The 19,582-nt window shown below is 42.5% G+C and overlaps 1 protein-coding gene across 2 annotated transcripts in view; it reads right to left on the bottom strand.

Moving 5' to 3' along the window:
- Positions 1-15,965, bottom strand: part of SMOC1 (SPARC related modular calcium binding 1) — a 90,874-nt gene extending 74,909 nt beyond the window's left edge. For both annotated transcript variants that reach the window (XM_014941839.1, XM_014941840.1), the window contains exons 1-2: positions 15,799-15,965; positions 8,151-8,263 (exon numbers count right to left, since the gene is read on the bottom strand). In XM_014941839.1, the coding sequence (XP_014797325.1) occupies positions 8,151-8,263; positions 15,799-15,868 (183 nt within the window). In that variant the 5' untranslated portion in view covers positions 15,869-15,965. The remainder of the gene's footprint in view (positions 1-8,150; positions 8,264-15,798) is intronic.
- Positions 15,966-19,582: the final 3,617 nt, after the last annotated feature.

Genomic DNA, 19,582 nt, shown 5'->3' with positions numbered 1-19,582 from the left:
AATATAGATCACTCTTTCCAAAGGGCCTTGTATTACCAGATGTGGGAGTGCTCTGGAAGATATCTGATAACGGAAAGCCGCTCTGACAAAGTCAGCCCACTCGCTGATCCCATCATAAGATGACAGGTTTAACTGATGCACTCACTTTAAGAGAAATCTCAGTGCTGCATCAGAACTGCACCAGCAGCTGCAGTTTTGAGAGCCCTAAAGCTGAAGAGACTCTCCAAGGAGACTTGCTCTCAGCCACTTGCTTGCAGACTTGCAAGGAAAAGAAACCACAGCTAGACAGTGGAAGGTGGCACCAAATAGCAAGACACCACAAAAAGCCCCACAAGGCTACACCCCCAAAGCAGGGTTAACATTATTCATGTTCATATTAATCTGTCTGAAACGGATCCCGTTTAAAGCCTCAGCAACCTTTTCTAAAAAACTGCTTGGGGGAAAACTATGAAGAATGCAAGTCTCCCTCAACCCATGGCAACAAGCCCAATGGCACTAGGCAGCAAAAGAAAGTGTGCAGATTACCCAATAGAGCCTGTTGTTTATGAAGAACAGATCACAGCAGGTTAAGTGCAGCATGGAAAGGGAATGGCATTTATGCAAAATACAGCATAACAGCAAAAAGGAGAGAGCAAGTCTTGGGAAAAGAAACCGGTTTTAGTCATGTCCAACTTTGCACAACAGTACGTGACCTCAGTTACACAATTAATCAAATAACTCATATCAAACAAACATTCTTAGGCTGTGAATAACTCAAATTTTATCTGCGTGCTTATATTACTGTGGGCTAAGCGCAGAAAGCTTTTGTTATAGGAAGTAATATTCCCCAGAAAGACTGAAATAGAAAGAAATAGCAAATCCAGAGCAATTCATCAGGTCTGTGCCCATTTACAGTCATCTCATCACACCTGAAATGCTACTACCTCTTCCATGCTGCAAAACCATGCCACATTTTTATGTGTAAGCAATGCTAAAAAGGGATTTGATAAGATCTTTGCAATACACAAACTCCCAGAATAAGGGAAGCAGCAGACATGGTGCACAGAAAGTTATGAGAACCAGTGAACTGACAGGTGCCTGCTCCTCTCCATGCAGTACCCAAACCCCATTATAACTAACCATGCCTAGAAAAACTGGCCATCCAAGCAACAGAATCAATGGCAACACTTCTTTTTTGGCCTAGTTTTACAGACAAGAAGAAAAGGTAAGACACACAGGATGTCTCTCTAGTACAGGGTTTAAATGCAAGCCAAACCATGGTCTTTGCCTTTGGACTCTCCCCCCTTTCACCCTTGTTACCACATCTAACTGGTGGGTCTCAAAGCCAGTTGCTCTGCAGGGAAGCAGAAGGAGATAAGGTGAGCATGGTCTCACCTCTGCAGCCACAGCCTCATGCAGCACATGCTGCCTGGTCACAGAGCAGCCGAATGGCTCTGTACTTTCCACCACCCTACAGCCCCATCTGATTTGCAGTGAACCCAGCCCCAAATTCACACAGTTTTGTACTGCATGCAATCCCACAAGCTGGACAGGTCAGACTTGAGCTGCTTTCAGAAGGAACAGCCTCACTTAGTGCTGCTTTTAGAGTTTACTCATAGCGATTGAAATTTAGCTTCTGATCAAGAGGACGATGATATACCACAAAAGCAGCAGTTCAATCTGGTTAAGACCAAGCAGGTTCTGTGAACATACAGTTACCACTACCAAATGCAGTTCCCAAATCTGCACTATTTGCATTTGTCACTCCTGCAAAACTTTCAAGAATGTCCAACAATTAATTAGACAAAATCCCAGGTCTTTTGATGACTGATATCAAGGTCAGTGATGTGGGCCTGAAAACCTAATGTGTATGCACCTAAAAAAAAGAGGCTCAGCCCAAGACCTGAAAGCAAGTCATCCACATATGTAAGTGAATGCTATAATAATTAAGATATTTGATATGGGTTCTTTAGCCTGGAGAAGAGAAGGCTGAGGGGAGACCTTACTTATGCTTACAAGTATCTAAAGGGTGGGTTGAAGGATGATGGAGCTGGACTCTTTTCAGTGGTTTCCAGCAATAGGACAAGGGGCAACAGGCACAAGCTGGAACATGGCAAGTTCCATTCAAATACGAGGAAAAACTTCTTTACAGTGAGGGTGACAGAGCCCTGGAACAGGCTGCCCAGGGGGGTCGTGGAGTCCCCTTCTCTGGAGATTTTCAAGACCCACCTTGATGCAGTCCTGAGTAATGTGCTCTAGGTAATCCTGCTTAGCAGGGGAGTTAGACTAGATGATCTCTAGAGGCCCCTTCCAACTCTGACAATTCCGTGATATTCAAAATTATACATGCATCTTTGTTTCCCCTCAGATCAGAATTTTTCTTCTACCCAAAATATTTCTCCAATAACAGTTACATGGAAGGTGGGAAGTTGCTGAAAAAAATTCCCTAATGAAGTCAACATACAGGGTATATGCATCTGCTTAAATTCTGGTTTGGTTGGGGATTCAAGGTTGAAGAGAGTGGTGAGTATTTCTCCTAGAAACTTTGTTGAGAGATGCTGCTCTGTTCTGGACTTCCCAACTGAGATTGTGAAGTTTGGATGGAGCAACTCTCTGGGTACTAAACCAGAATAAACTAATAACAGTTCAGACCTGACTTCAGCAAGGCTTCAGGGACTTCAAGAACTGCCCTTCACAGCTTCCCTGCAGAGCAGAACCCGGGGGTGTTAATTCTCCGCAGAAGAGATGTGGTATCCAAGCCACCTCCACTAGAATAAATCCATTAATGTGCTGCTGGAAGCAAAACTGTTTAAACTGTTCAGCAACGTTATAATTTTTATACATGCTTTTAAAAATCAAAGTTTAATTAATTTGGACCAGAAGCTAAAGGAAATATTTGTCTCAAATGCAGGTTGAAAACAGCCAGCTTCCTCGGACGTTGTTTTATATTCACATCTTACACAGGGACAATGACCTTAAATGCTGCAATATAAATGATGAAGCTGATTCCTGAGGTATGTGGAACGTGGGTATTTTTACAATCCAAGGAATGATATGAATTTCAGTTAATTCCAGCTACAAAGGGATCAGAGGCTTCCCTCTTCGTGCCAGGTAAAGCAGAAGCATTTTAGCGTTCACAGATAGGACTGAACACAGGAAGAATGTAAAATACCACTTGGCTGCAAGCTGAAAACACACAATTTTTGTAAGCAGTTTCATGCTGCTCCTCCCATGCCTAGAAAAACTGGCCATCCAAGCAACAGAATCAATGGCAACACTTCTTTTTTGGCCTAGTTTTACAGACAAGAAGAAAAGGTAAGACACACAGGATGTCTCTCTAGTACAGGGTTTAAATGCAAGCCAAACCATGGTCTTTGCCTTTGGACTCTCCCCCCTTTCACCCTTGTTACCACATCTAACTGGTGGGTCTCAAAGCCAGTTGCTCTGCAGGGAAGCAGAAGGAGATAAGGTGAGCATGGTCTCACCTCTGCAGCCACAGCCTCATGCAGCACATGCTGCCTGGTCACAGAGCAGCCGAATGGCTCTGTACTTTCCACCACCCTACAGCCCCATCTGATTTGCAGTGAACCCAGCCCCAAATTCACACAGTTTTGTACTGCATGCAATTCCAGAAGTTGGACAGGTCAGACTTGAGCTGCTTTCAGAAGGAACAGCCTCACTTAGTGCTGCTTTAGAGTTTACTCATAGCGATTGAAATTTAGCTTCTAATCAAGAGGACGATGATATACCACAAAAGCAACAGTTCAACCTGGTTAAGACCAAGCAGGTTCTGTAACATACAGTTACCACTACCAAATGCAGTTCCCAAATCTGCACTATTTGCATTTGTCACTCCTGCAAAACTTTCAAGAATGCCCAACAATTAATTAGACAAAATCCCAGGTCTTTTGATGACTGATGTCAAGGTCAGTGATGTGGGCCTGAAAACCTACTGTGTATGCACCTACAAAAAAGAGGCTCAGCCCAAGACCTGAAAGCAAGTCATCACATATGTAAGTGAATGCTAAAATAATTAAGGTATTTGATACACCTTTAGAGTTTACTCATAGCGATTGAAATTTAGCTTCTGATCAAGAGGACGATGATATACCACAAAAGCAACAGTTCAACCTGGTTAAGACCAAGCAGGTTCTGTAACATACAGTTACCACTACCAAATGCAGTTCCCAAATCTGCACTATTTGCATTTGTCACTCCTGCAAAACTTTCAAGAATGTCCAACAATTAATTAGACAAAATCCCAGGTCTTTTGATGACTGATGTCAAGGTCAGTGATGTGGGCCTGAAAACCTACTGTGTATGCACCTACAAAAAAGAGGACAAAAGCAGCAGTTCAATCTGGTTAAGACCAAGCAGGTTCTGTGAACATACAGTTACCACTACCAAATGCAGTTCCCAAATCTGCACTATTTGCATTTGTCACTCCTGCAAAACTTTCAAGAATGTCCAACAATTAATTAGACAAAATCCCAGGTCTTTTGATGACTGATATCAAGGTCAGTGATGTGGGCCTGAAAACCTAATGTGTATGCACCTAAAAAAAAGAGGCTCAGCCCAAGACCTGAAAGCAAGTCATCCACATATGTAAGTGAATGCTATAATAATTAAGATATTTGATATGGGTTCTTTAGCCTGGAGAAGAGAAGGCTGAGGGGAGACCTTACTTATGCTTACAAGTATCTAAAGGGTGGGTTGAAGGATGATGGAGCTGGACTCTTTTCAGTGGTTTCCAGCAATAGGACAAGGGGCAACAGGCACAAGCTGGAACATGGCAAGTTCCATTCAAATACGAGGAAAAACTTCTTTACAGTGAGGGTGACAGAGCCCTGGAACAGGCTGCCCAGGGGGGTCGTGGAGTCCCCTTCTCTGGAGATTTTCAAGACCCACCTTGATGCAGTCCTGAGTAATGTGCTCTAGGTAATCCTGCTTAGCAGGGGAGTTAGACTAGATGATCTCTAGAGGCCCCTTCCAACTCTGACAATTCCGTGATATTCAAAATTATACATGCATCTTTGTTTCCCCTCAGATCAGAATTTTTCTTCTACCCAAAATATTTCTCCAATAACAGTTACATGGAAGGTGGGAAGTTGCTGAAAAAAATTCCCTAATGAAGTCAACATACAGGGTATATGCATCTGCTTAAATTCTGGTTTGGTTGGGGATTCAAGGTTGAAGAGAGTGGTGAGTATTTCTCCTAGAAACTTTGTTGAGAGATGCTGCTCTGTTCTGGACTTCCCAACTGAGATTGTGAAGTTTGGATGGAGCAACTCTCTGGGTACTAAACCAGAATAAACTAATAACAGTTCAGACCTGACTTCAGCAAGGCTTCAGGGACTTCAAGAACTGCCCTTCACAGCTTCCCTGCAGAGCAGAACCCGGGGGTGTTAATTCTCCGCAGAAGAGATGTGGTATCCAAGCCACCTCCACTAGAATAAATCCATTAATGTGCTGCTGGAAGCAAAGCTGTTTAAACTGTTCAGCAACATTCTAATTTTTATACACTCTCTGGGTACTAAACCAGAATAAACTAATAACAGTTCAGACCTGACTTCAGCAAGGCTTCAGGGACTTCAAGAACTGCCCTTCACAGCTTCCCTGCAGAGCAGAACCCGGGGGTGTTAATTCTCCGCAGAAGAGATGTGGTATCCAAGCCACCTCCACTAGAATAAATCCATTAATGTGCTGCTGGAAGCAAAACTGTTTAAACTGTTCAGCAACGTTATAATTTTTATACATGCTTTTAAAAATCAAAGTTTAATTAATTTGGACCAGAAGCTAAAGGAAATATTTGTCTCAAATGCAGGTTGAAAACAGCTAGCTTCCTCGGACGTTGTTTTATATTCACATCTTACACAGGGACAATGACCTTAAATGCTGCAATATAAATGATGAAGCTGATTCCTGAGGTATGTGGAACGTGGGTATTTTTACAATCCAAGGAATGATATGAATTTCAGTTAATTCCAGCTACAAAGGGATCAGAGGCTTCCCTCTTCGTGCCAGGTAAAGCAGAAGCATTTTAGCGTTCACAGATAGGACTGAACACAGGAAGAATGTAAAATACCACTTGGCTGCAAGCTGAAAACACACAATTTTTGTAAGCAGTTTCATGCTGCTCCTCCACTGGCAACGTGCGCTGGCCAGGGAATGTGCAGAAAAGAGGCCCAGCAACTGCTCCATGATCCAGACACTGGTACCAACCTTCCAAATAAAACTGTGTGAAACAAAGCTTTATCAACTGCACCCTGCACCCAGCTTATTAGGATAAAAATATGACACCTGCACCCCACTTTACTCAAAGAGGTTGATGGACAGCTGACAGAGACACTGGAAAGTCAGCTTTCCTTCCTCCTCTTTTTTTTGAACCATGAAGTTTAACATGGAAAACTTAGTTGGCCCTCTGTGCTAGGTTTTATAAGTATTCCCCTCCAGTGCCAACATAATCTGAGCAGCTCTACGCAAAATCAGATTTCACAGTTAGACTGTGAAGTTTAACATGGAAAACTTAGTTGGCCCACTGTGCTAGGTTTTACAAGTATTCCCCTCCAGTGCCAACACAATCTGAGCAGCTCTACACAAAATCAGATTTCACAGTTGGACTTCAAGAAACTGCAGCCACCTTCTCTCTTACCTCCCCCTTCCCAAGATGGTCCACACTGTACACAAATACGATGCTGCTCCGAAGAAGTATGCAAAGTTGGCAGGATGGATGAAACTTTTCCCACTTCACCATTACAAAACAAAACAAAAACACTCCCACGCATCAGATAATGGGAGGGTAAGGCTGAGGGGGAGAATAAAAATTTTTGGTGGGTTATCACAAAAAAAATCTTTCCTGTCTTCTTTCCCCAGGCAGCAAAAAGCGTTTGAACCAACCCCAAAGCTTTTTGTCTTTCTCATCTTTTTGAAGCCAATATTGATCATATTTTGGATATTTCTTTTTACCTTCAAAAGACGTTGCAAACAATAACTAATTAATCCTAAAATTTCTGAGGTACAAGATCTCTAGAGCAGTGCTTAGATATAGGGACTCATGTTGTATGACTTACCTAAGTTCACAAAGTAGAGGTCATCAGCGTTGCAGGATTTTGGCTTTTGAGATGTGTGCCACACTGAGCAGAGAGCATACCCCTCGTACCAGTTAGGGAACTGCACATAGCTGTTTGTAACACCCAGTTCAGTTCACACTGAGACAGGACTCAATATGCCAGTGGTTACAGAACCAAGTATCACTCTTCATTTCTACCCTGCCTTGGCAAACTACTCTTCCTCTCAATCTCCTTCATGAGGGCTTGCTTTCTTCCATAACTACTTCAACTTCTCTGGAATTCTACAGGACCTCTTCCATCCAACTATTTCTGAAGGATGCTCAGTGGCCAGGACTCATTTTTCACAAATATTAGAGGCCACCAAACCATAAGCCTCCTCTGCTACCCCGCCTGAGATAATTGCTTCTCAAGAGAAGCAGCATTATGAAACAGTCTGCAATCCCAGCACATCATTTAGTTCCAGCAAGTAAACAGTGGAGAATCAGAAACCCAAACAAAGCAGTCTTATTACCTCCCTGCCAGACCCCCAAACCACAACAGGGCATATAACAGGAAACATGAGTCTGTCACTAACAAGTATCCTGCAGAAGGAAGAAGCTCAATAGACCACTCTTTTTTTTTTCTGGGATAGGTGAAGCACAGGTAACAGCAGAATAAGCTTGGTCCACCCTGTTCTCTGTGAGCGACAGCCCCCTTTGCAGCTCATCTTCAAGGAAAAATTGACACCCCCTTTGCTTCTGTGCTATACCGAAGCTTGGTCCACCCTGTTCTCTGTGAGCGACAGCCCCCTTTGCAGCTCATCTTCAAGGAAAAATTGACACCCCCTGCAATTTGTTTTTGCTTCTGTGCTATGCCAGAGGTTGATTCCATTTGTTTCTGTGCTACACTGGAAGTGGATGTAATTACACATGTATGTGTCTTAAGGTATGGCGACTGAATCAAAGCTTCCAGTTTGTTAAACAAGTCCCCAGTTTTCACTACTTTCACCTCAGTGACTGAGTCAGAGCACCTGTGCTGCTATTGTCACTTGGCTCATACCTTAACAGTGAATCTCCTGCAGCCACTGGGAGCCTGGCTGAAGGAAGCCAACAGAAGTTTTACCTGTGTGAATGATCCATCCTCATTGCATTCTGGGATGAAGACTGCTTCCTGGGGCTTCTTTGCCTGTTCCAGTGCTTGAGCTCTCTCTAATCGGCACTTGCTTTGGCCAGCATCTACAAAGAGAGAAGCAAAACCCACTTAGATTGCAAACAACATTTGGCCTCTTCAAAAGCTACCAGATACACCACACAGCCGTGGGGGGAAAACACCCAAACAAACAAATACAAGGCACTAAGGACCACTAATGAGGCAGCTATGGAGTTAGTACTCCTTATCCCATAAACAAACATGAACCTAGACAATCAAACTATGAGCCAGTTAGTGAAGAGCCACCCAGTTTTCTACACAATAGTTCTTATGGTCCAAAGGCTCTCAAAGTTTCTTCCAACAAGTGCTGGAGCACAATGTCCATGCAGTAAAAGGCCTTCCCAGAGGGAGTTGTGTTAACATTAACACCCTGAAAACAGATGACTGAGCATAAGCCAAGTAATTCAGGCCCAGAAGTAAGCAATGTGCAGAAGTGAGCCACAGCAAAGCTTTTTCTCTGAGCAACTCTCCCAGTAGGATGCTAAAATAGCCATCCATCCATCTGAACTTACACCTTTGTGTGGTTCAGATACAGTAGATGTGCCATTGCCTGTGCTTTCCTGAAACCCAGCTTCTACGTCTAGTCCCAGGGCTTACAGCCAGGTGTGCATGACACTTTCTCCTATCAGTGACTCACTTTGATGCCAAGAAAAACATTGCTCTGCAAGCAGAGCTTGAAGGGGTGAAGATCTCAGCTCTGCATTTATTTCAGATGAAGGCAGCATATAGTATGACCTTAACCACTTCCAGGTCCATTTCACTGTTACAGAGCACAGACCCAGATAAGCCTAACACTGATGACTGATGGGTCAAAGAGGACAGATCTGCCCTGCAGAGATACAGATTGACTTGGTGTTTACATTTAAATACATGAAGTCTAACAGTAATGCTGTTCAGTCTAGAAAGAGAAGGAAAACAGCAAACATCTGTTTCCATGGGACTCTGAGACAGGGACTAGCATAGCATCTTCTTCCTTCTCTCGTGAATCCACTGACTGAAGGATTTTCAGTGCAGAAACTGCAGATTCTGATCATCAGAATCCTTCAGCAGCACCAGAGAGAGTTATCAAGTTTGAGTCTCTGTTCTACCAGGCATGGAAATCACATTAGTTAACAAAAGAATTCCACTGGATTTCTGAAGATCCCATATTTGGCTTCACAGGTCACATGAACTTCAACAACGGAATCACTAACACCAGTGCTAATACCCAGAAAACCAGTCTGGGTTCTCAGATCAACTGAATTCACATTGCATGGCAATAGAAGCGACTTCCCATCCAACCATATCTAGGTGCAGAAACCAATGACAATGCTGTAAATAGTTTTGATGAAGACACAGACCAAAGCTTTCAAGCTGAGTACTTCATTTACACAACTGATGACTCAAGAGACTAAGTTCTCAGTTTGCCAACACATTTTCATTTTAAACTTACCACATTACTCCAAGAAAGATTTCACAAGTCTTCTGAAATTACGGAAATCAAACCCATCACTTTGGAAAAAGTCATTATTCACAGCAATAGTATTCAGCACAGATGTCTGCAGCTCAGGCACTGCGTCCAAAGCAAGAGCGCTTACATCAACTCTGCCACTGACCCACTGAGTGACTATAAATTGGTCACCCGACCTCCCTACCACCTTGTGTCCCTTCTGATCCTATGTCACTCTCATCTTTAGACTGTAATTTGTTTGTGGGGTGCTTGCACAACACCCTTAGCACGTGGAACTCTAATCTCAGGTGGACCTATTATGAGCTTATATAAAGAGCAAGACTATTACTCACAGAATGAAGACTTTCTTGAATAAAAATTATAATGAATTTAGAGAAGCAATTTTTTTTTCTAATTAGCCATGATATAACCTCTAAGCTGGAATTTCCTATTTCCCCTCTGTGCTTGCCAAAGTGAACAGATGATCAGAATTTGTTTGCACACCTCCACTGGAGGATGGTCCTGCCAGCAGTGCTGACCCTTCCAACACACACTCGTTCTTTCAGCAGCAAAGGAAGCACTGGCAATGTCATTAACTGGAACACCTAACTATCACCTGCAGATCTCCTGTTCAAGCTTAAGAATTTAATCTTGCTTGCCATGACATAGGACATTATTACAAAACCAGATGGTGTCCCTGCACCTTCTGTTTTATAGCTAGCTGTCTGACTCAAAACACCTTCTAGTTCTGCTTCACAGGAGACAACTAAGTAGCAAAAAAATCTGTGCAGATTATGCAGATCTGCACATATAACGTAAGAAAAAAAAAAGTTGCCAATTTCTCACATGACAATCCAGGTACAGATTCACAAATAAAAGTATGTTTTCTAGTCTTGCCATCTGCAGACACAGGACTGCAGACAGGCATATCTGGTTCCTCTCCTGAACATAAAACAGAAGCGTAAAGCATTTCCACATAACATCTCCTTCAGTGCTGGCACGCTCACAGCTACATGACTGGAACTGGATGCTTCACCACATAACTGACAGGAACAGTTTGTAGTATGCCCAGTAGTACAAATACATTAGGAGCTCAGGCAGAAGGGAGACTAACTCAGATCTTTGTCCAAGTTGTCTAATGAGCAGACAAAAGTGCACACAACCAAGCCTTTATTATAAGGAAAAGATAATATGAACATGTTACTGCTAAGGTGACTATGTCGCTCTTGACAATTTTAACTGGCCTTTACAGATTGAACTCTCTATTACCACCCAGTAGACTACACTGTGTAGCAGACCACTACTACGACGTGGCATTTAAGAGCTCATCATTCTTGCAGCATCCTCTTTTGCAATTCAACCCCTGGCTCAAGTAATGTCTCTTCACAAATTGCTGCCGAAGTGCAGAGAAGACAGACAAAAATTGTCTGTTCATGAACACTGTTCATGAGCACTCAGCACTGATTACTTCTCCCATCCGCCCTCATTGATTTCCAAAGGTCATGCCAGTCCTTTTACAGCCTTGACTTGGAACAACCACCTATATACCACGCTGGCTGGAGAGGTGTGTGCATACCACTATCTTTTTTGTCTGTCGTTTCACAGTTCACTTCCAGTAAAAACAGTGCCTTTAATATCAACATTTACCAGTTTGTTTTTAAAAGGACTGTCAATCCTTCTCTTCCTCACTCCACAGGCTGGTATTTTTATAATGTTTGCATCAACATGTGATTTCAGTGGGATGACTTCACCTTACTATTTTTGCTTTGTTAATTAGAAAATGTAAAATATTACATAAGTGCCAAGTGTTAAAAAGTAGCTGCCAAATAGCTCACCCCAAATAAGATGCATTACAAATTTTACTAAAGCCTGATGTTATGATGTAGATTCATATACCCTATTGTACATTCTGATTTTTTTCCCCAAGTGTTTCAGCACTTACTTACTTCTTAAAACCGTTCTCTGAGTATCAAACACCAAGCTTAGATAACACAATGGCATTAATGCATTCCAGTTTCACTGTCCAGACAGAAGGTGAAAAACCAAAACAGGATGACTTTTATAAAAGCAGAGCTGTTTAATAATTTGACTTCAAACATCTTCAAACTTAGGACAGGTTTATTGCAACTCAGAAAGCTTCTTTTTAAAGAAAATTCATTCTCAAGTTGGTAGCTGGCAACTATGAGACTGTGAACTACAAGTGATGTTTTTGACATCTGTAGCCTAATCTGCAGAACGCAGGTGCACATAATTTTGGATTTTGCAATGAAGTTGGCTAGTTACCAGCGTTGATCTTATCCGTGAACAGTTTATTCAAATGAGACCACCATGTCCCTCATAATATACACAGTGCACTCCTGAATAGGACCCAAGAATTCCTGCATCCTCTCTTTAACAGGTAGAAGCAGTTTTGACACCACACATCATCATGGTATAAAGACCCAAGCTATCCTAATAACACAAAGTAAAACATCTCCAGGCATCCATGTAACGCTAGCAGCAAACCTATATGATACAACCACAAAAATCTGGCTTTTAAATTCTACTTTGTTTTTAGCAAAAGCTCAAAGGGTAAAAATTGATGCAAGCAGCTTTTGAACTATTTCTAGTTCCTGTCTCAGATACAGTCCAGGTCCCCACCAGGCATGAAGCAGCCCAGCTACACTGAGGTCAGCAGATTCATACCCATTTACTCCAGCCAATGGTCTGTGTCTTTGCATAAAACCACCAAAAATGGAACCTGAGCACACTACAAAAACATGCCCATCTGTCTCACAGACTGTCAATCATTCTCCACTCTCCCCTTTGTTTTCCACTTCATTTCTGACAAGTCCTACACCTGCAATCTCCAACTTCTTTCCTTTCATGCATATGTGCTTTGCTCCTTCTTTGATACCTACATACCATTTCTACTCAAGAGTTCCCGAAGTTATTTGGAGCATAGCTTAAAACATGACTAAATTTGCACATGATTGAAAGCATCATTTCAGATTTTATTGACTAACTGCTGCCAAGGAGTGATCCACTTAATTCTCCCTTGACTAGGAATAAGAAAGTTCAAAGACAAACTACATGGATTTAGCAAGTAGACTAAAAAAAGAAAATAGTGATTTCAATTATCATCTCCTGTCCAATGAGAACAGTAGGTAAAGGAGATCGTTCAAACAGCCCATTATTAGTCAGAAGATCTTCCTTTCCAGCAGACAAAAGTTCTGTTCTTCCAGATGTTCCAGGAGATGGGCTGAAGACCCTTCTTACAATTCCCACCGGTAACTTACAGAGAGGTTCATCCTACATAGTGACTTGTGATTTAAGAACAAGCTCTGTACCAGCAGACTTTTAAACCCAACCATTATAAATCTAAAGGGAAGTTTTTAGAACGTTCCCACCCTTCGCCCCCACCCTTTTTTTTTTTTTAAATTACATAGGCCAAACAAATTCCTAGAAACCAACCGGTTAACATACAACTTAAATGTGTTTTAAGCCACAGATATCCAATATACCCTAACAATCACTGCATAATCTTGACAGCTTGCCAAGACTCATTTAACAAGTATTTGTCCTTCAGCCCTGCAAGGTTTTGTGGCAGAACTCTTATTCGACATTAGATCTTAAGATGCTTGCTGACAAAAGATCCAGGTAGGAGTGCTTGGCTGTGTAGTTTATGCACAGCTATGCCATCTGGAACTGTTCTCTGGAATCTCATCAATGAGGCTCCATTTGTCATGGATGCCATAGTTTGATCATTTTAAGTTACTCCTGACTTTTAACCCTTTGTGATGTGTGAGTGAGGGTTCGGAGAGAGTTCAGATAATTTAGCACTAAAGGAATTTCATTGAAAAGCACGTGAGGAAGCTATCAAGGAGTGAGAGCTGAGTAAGAGTTATAGTTCCCAAAGGGCTGGCAAGATTTCACCTTTAAAGGTCCTTAGCTTCTTGAGAGAGAACAGAGAGCTAAGCTGAATCAAATAAGTTCTGTCCCCACTACAGAAACCATTCTGCTCGCACAGTTCAAGTCATCACCATATGAAATTGGAAGTGGTAGTATAGGGTGCAGAACTATACTTTGCTGTCCACAACACACCTTTTCATTATTTTATGTATCTGTTCTTCTCCCCAACTCCCCTCCTCGGAGAAGGAAGTGCAAGTTAAAACTGCTCATTTTATAAGGATAAGTTTTGGATACAGTATCTATCACAATTGCATGTGATTGGGCTCGATGGCCCAGGGGAGTGCCCTTGTAGAGCATCTGTCAGGCAGAAGGAATGAAGACTGGTCAGGGTAAACCTGGTGCCCTACTGCAGCAGTAGAAGGTGCTGGAACACTGGTGGTGATACCTTCTTTTGTGTGAGTATGAGATACAGACCTGGCCAGCCACCAGTAATTAGGTACACCTGCCTCACAACTGCCTGTGTTTGCCAAGAACAACCAGAGGTCATGTTCCTAATGTGACCAGAAAACCAAAATACCTTACAATAACGGCACACATGGAAATTACCAGCAAGGTTAAATTTGAATGCAATAGTTAAAAGAATATTCCTACTTCCCAGGGATTCATAAGGGTGTTAGTGGGTTAAAAGCAAGACTTGCAGTTCTCAAACACATCGAAGTTATTAGGTACTGCATAGTATCACAGGGTAAGAGGGGGAAAAAAAAAAAGAGAACATGAGTAGTTTTAGTTAAACATTCAGTTGTGTCTGAGAGAGCAGAAAGGAAAGTATACTTGAACTGTGCTTAAGACAAAAAAGTCTTTAGTTACTTTTTTGGGACTCTTTGCAATCACGATATAGAGCAGGCTGTGTAGTTTGGCAACCAATATTTTCTTCACTTCCAGAAACAGTCACTCTTGCATATGGATGTACCACATTTCAGATCCCATGCTTTAAGTGGCTGAACAATGCCAGTTTATATGCCAATATCAGCCACGGAGTGGCTTATCTAAGCCACTATGCTCAAGTGATGAAAGCAAAAGCAGGATTCCCACCCTTCTGCTTCTTATTGTGATACTCAAATGCATCACTGGCAAGAACAGCCCAACAGCTTCTTGAGTCCTGGAAAGAAAGCTTCTGGGTTTCCAATACTCAGAAAGCAGGATGATTCAACAGCCTTTTTCTGTGCTACAGGAGAGAAGCTGCCACACAGCAACACAGCAGTGGTGAGAGAAAAAAATAATAAATCATACAAGTAAGCTTTTTTCCAATGAGAAACTGTTTAAAAGAGCAATATTTGAGGTCATGCTCATAATTCATGTAAACTATAAAGCCTGTCAATACATTGAAAAGGGATATCCATTTTAGAACAAGTAATTCTGACAAAGAGACACTTTTATAATAGTAAAAAAGCCTTCATAAACAAAAGTCAGGCTTAAACATATGCTTATTTAACCTTCCACAGGGATTTTAATGAGTTTCTCCTGTCACTTTAACCAATTGCTAAAAACATCTGTGCCATCTGCCCTCTGAGTTAAATGTGCTCTCAGAAAATGCACTCAACTTGATTTTTCACTTCCCTGAAGAAGCAAACCACTTGTGTGACAAGACAGCAATACTCCTTTAAAAAAGTTGCAACTTCATCTTTATACTATGCTGAAGAAGAGTTCAATTGAGAGAAAAACAATATTCTCACTTTTAAGTAATGTGTAACAGCAAACAAGCAAAAAAGAGGCCATGTAAAGCCTTGCATGCGTTCTGTCTTCTAAATTAGCTCAACACAGAAAGGCTGCATATGTCTGAAAAGGGACTGGACATCCAACGTGCACTGCACGTTCTTCTCCACTCCACATTCCTATCACTCAAGGGTATCTCAGTTCCTCAGTGGCACAGGTAGCAAGGAAGATGTCTTCTTTCAAGATTTCATTTTGCATTTCCATAGAGCCAGTTTTGCCTGCTCTGCAGACACATATTTCATCCCTTTTTCAGTGATGTGTGGCTCTTTTGCCTTCTTTCATTGATAATTCAGTCAGTTCTTATTCCTGCCACCTAAACCCAGAGTCAGATACCCATGCTCACATGAACGTACCATTTCAATCAGATTGCTCACAGGGCATGGTACTCAACTCAAGGGTCTAAGAATCCAGTTTCTTATAAGGTAGGACTCCCATTCCTCCCCTCAAAGGCACTTGAAATCCACCTACCTTTGCACCGGCCGCGATGCGTCACGCTCAGACTCGACTCCCGGCATTTGGCTCGCTGGTAGTCACACATGGACTCGTATGTTCTGCCATCAGAGGCACAGAGGGGTTTGGACTGGGACCTGGAGCAATGCAGGTTACACTGAGGGTCTCTGTCACGGTCGCTAATTAAAAACTGAAGGAAGTGAAAAAAGTAGGGAGGGAGAAAAAAAAAAAAAATTGGTTTTGTTTGGTTTCCCAAAGCACAGCACAGTGTATTTTGTTTTTATGACAATAGCAATATGGTCTATAATGCAGTTTAAGCTGCCTACCAAAGCTGACTTTGCCTGAAGGGAACTTAAAATGAAACACGTACATCTTTAAAAAAAAAAAAATTAAGGGTCCTTGCCATTCCATTTTATTTAATAGAACGGAAACATTACTCACTCTGCCTCACCTCTGAAAACCTAAGATGTGCAAAGCCAAACACAACCCACACGGGAAGGGCAATACTGAGTCACAGCCCAGCTTGCCCAGGGCCCTGCCACAAACAGCATCTGTACTAGACAATTTTAGTCAGAAGTGCAAAAAACTTATCAACAAGGATGGAGGAACCCAAATAACCTATCAAGATTGGCCTCGGTAGTTGAACCATGGATGTGGCCTGCTTTATATTATGTTATTTGTTTTTTAAAGCATTGCTTATGTCATCTGTGGATACCACCCGCAACAGCATACCTGCACGCTCCCAAAGCCGTGTTCTGTTCCTTCCCGATGACATCCTGCCCACCTGGCAATTGCATTCTATGCATCCCACAACCTAATTGCACACTACGTGAAAAGCCCTTTCCTTTCAGAAGTTTGAATTTGTCATCTTTCTGAATATTTCCTCCCAAGCATTCAGTGTGAATGCCACCTGTTTTGTATAAAACTGGCACTTCTTGTCAGTCTCTCAATGCGAACAACCCCAGTCTCCCCATTCCTTGCCCAGAAGATTTCCTCCATACCACGATCACTGCCATTTCCTTTCTCTGAAGACAGCTTGGCTTCTGCCTTATCTTTTAGAGAGGGGGAAACGCACAATGCATATAAATGAGTCTCCATTTTCTGTTCCTTTGTTCCCTGCAAATCCCAACATCTGGCAGTAGTTTACTCTTGTACTCTCAGCTGTGCTCTGCCTATAGAGAAACCCAGGTCTCTTTCCCAAGTTCATACTGCCTTCCTGAGGACCCCGACTGCCAGTCCTTTTTCCATAACCATTGGAAGAGTTTTACCAGGACATGACAGTAGCAGCCCTTTTCACTTCCCATGCTACCCCACTTAGTGGTTAGTCAGCCAGACCTTTAGCTATTACCCAAACCCAACCACCTGCTCACGGGGAAGATTCTCAGGTGACTCCTGAAACCACTTCATTGAGGACTGAGCTAAGAGAAGGGAAGTTAAACCTGCCTTGGACTTCCCCTTCCCAAGCTCCCATCTCTTCAGCCTCTCACAAGCCTTGTGGGACCAGAGCTGCTCTCCGATACACCAATGTCCCAGCTCGCTGTCAAAGTGGTTATGAATGAGCTCAGCAGCTCGGAGCAGGCTGGCAAGTGGGCATGGACTGACACCCTGCCTGCACGCACAAAGCCAGGGCTCCCCGAGTGTGTCGATAGCTGGATGCCTTACAGGGAAGTGTGAGTCATTGCCATAATCACCTTGGTGTTACAGTTGCCTACAAAGCTGTCTGCTCTGAGCTTTGAGGTTAGAGCTGTTGAAAAAACATTGCCTGAAGCCTAGTTTGGGTTGGTTTTTAACCACTCCAAGAACACGCATCTCTGAAATTTGTTTTTTGACATTTAAAAAAAAAATTCTTCACCCCCTTTCTCTTCCCAATTAAATGAGATGAGAAACAATTGAGAAGTTGCATATTTTCATATAAAAACATATCGGGCTCTGTACTGCTGGATCTTTTGAAGACTCATGCATTACTAAAAACCCTATTTAAACATGACAGCTGGGAAAAGTAAGCAAGGTCTGCACTTGTTTTAATTTGGGTGGGGCAAACTTTTTAAAAAAAAAAATCTCATGTCAGAGACTTGCCAAAATTTGTAACAGCGCAGAGTTTTTAAAATGTTTTTGTTCCTTTTCTGCAACACTTTCTATAACCTGGCAACACCTGTTCCAAATGGGAAATTGGAAAATTTAAACCTGAAGGCAATTTTAAATGGTTTATAGAGATCTGGACTAGACTATAAAAACACTGTAAAGCTGGACCAGATTTTTGCCCTGTTCTTGTCAGGGGTTGGACTATCACAGTTTAGCTTGGAGTTGCTCTGGCTACAGCAATGTCTTTCTGTAGCCCCCAAGGTGCAAAGATCACCAGCGACTGTAAACATACAGCAAAAAGCAGCAGCCTGAAGATGCTCTAGCTTCCTCCCAGCATGTGATGTCAGAGATCCTGAAAGGCTCACAAGGCTTTTCAGCGGTCTCTATAAACAGACTCTAAAAGCAGAGCTGCCTGATAGCACAGTATGGTGCACATACAGCGATTAAATATTCAGTTAAACACAGAAGCCATTCTGGTTTAGGAGGAATGCACGCATCTGCCATTTATCACAACTTTGAGGGCTTGAGGTACTGGCATGAAACTTTTTGCAAATTCCTTGTGTCAGAAGCCAAGTTCCACAGATCAGAGTTATCCAGAGGGGCACCAAAAAAGCTAGAATACCGGTTCTCAGCGTTAAGCCATATTACAAACTTATTGAAAACTCAGCTTACATCATGAAAACTCCCCTAAGCCTTCTGCAGCCTGTACCAAAATACTTAGTATCGAGGGGCCTTGCAGGCCAGAAACTCCCATCCTCCCTGAAAGGGCATCTCTGAAGAACACAAAGTCCTTCTCAGGGCTGACTCAAATGAGCTAAACCTAAGGCTATGGAAGAGCTTTGCTGTGGTGCCTCCTTGCAGAGGGATAGGGAGGAACAGCTCAGCATTGATTAATTATGAGGGCCTGAGGAAACATGCAGAGCATCCCAATGCAGCCTATGAAGTTCTTGCCTACCCAAATTAAGCCAAGAACCACGTTTAAAAAAAAAAATAAAAAAAAAAATCAAAGCCTTTTTAGCATTTGTAATTTGGATTACTGCTCAGAGCCCACACAGCATGCTAGGTGCTTTCCAAACACTGAAGATGCCACACCTGCCTTGCCAAAAAAGTTTATGGTTTATGTAGTTGCACAAGATGGTGCTTGTTTTGTTCGGCTAGATTATAATTGTAAAAGTCTGCATTAATTTCCAGAAGGATCCAGGATCATGCCTGTCTGATCAGGGTTCTTCTCATGTGATCAGACAACACTGCCAGAAAGGCTGGATCTCCTGGAGATGTTACTGAAGGGCTTCAAAAATTCCCCCCTGCAGTAGGACACTTGCTCCACTGTAGCTCAGAGCCCTTCTCTTTGCTTGGCAGCCCTGCCAGCCTTCAGGTAGTAAAACGGTGGTTCTTCACCCCACTTCTAGCTGGTAAGGATTCAGGCTTCAGAAGCAATCATCAACACAGATCATCCAGAGACTTTTAACATACTAGCTTCTTTTGAGCATCCATCCCTTCCTGCCAGCACAAAGTTTTCTTTCCAGCATTTTGCCTGTCCAAGAGCACTACAACTGACCTCCTTTGTGAGCAGCCTCAGCCACTTGAAGAAAAGCACTGGATGAACACCAAAATGTGTCTGCTCATGGGGAGCACACACAAATCTATCATTTTGACAGCTAGGACTGCAATTTGTAGGTTACTCATTCGCAGTTCTTTATTCCCACTTTGAGCAAGCAGG

Source organism: Calidris pugnax, unplaced genomic scaffold (assembly GCF_001431845.1).
Source record: "Calidris pugnax isolate Ruff unplaced genomic scaffold, ASM143184v1 scaffold56, whole genome shotgun sequence".
Lineage (NCBI taxonomy): Eukaryota > Metazoa > Chordata > Aves > Charadriiformes > Scolopacidae > Calidris > Calidris pugnax.
Note: the sequence above shows the minus strand (reverse complement) of the source record. Positions and strands in the feature narration are given on the sequence as shown.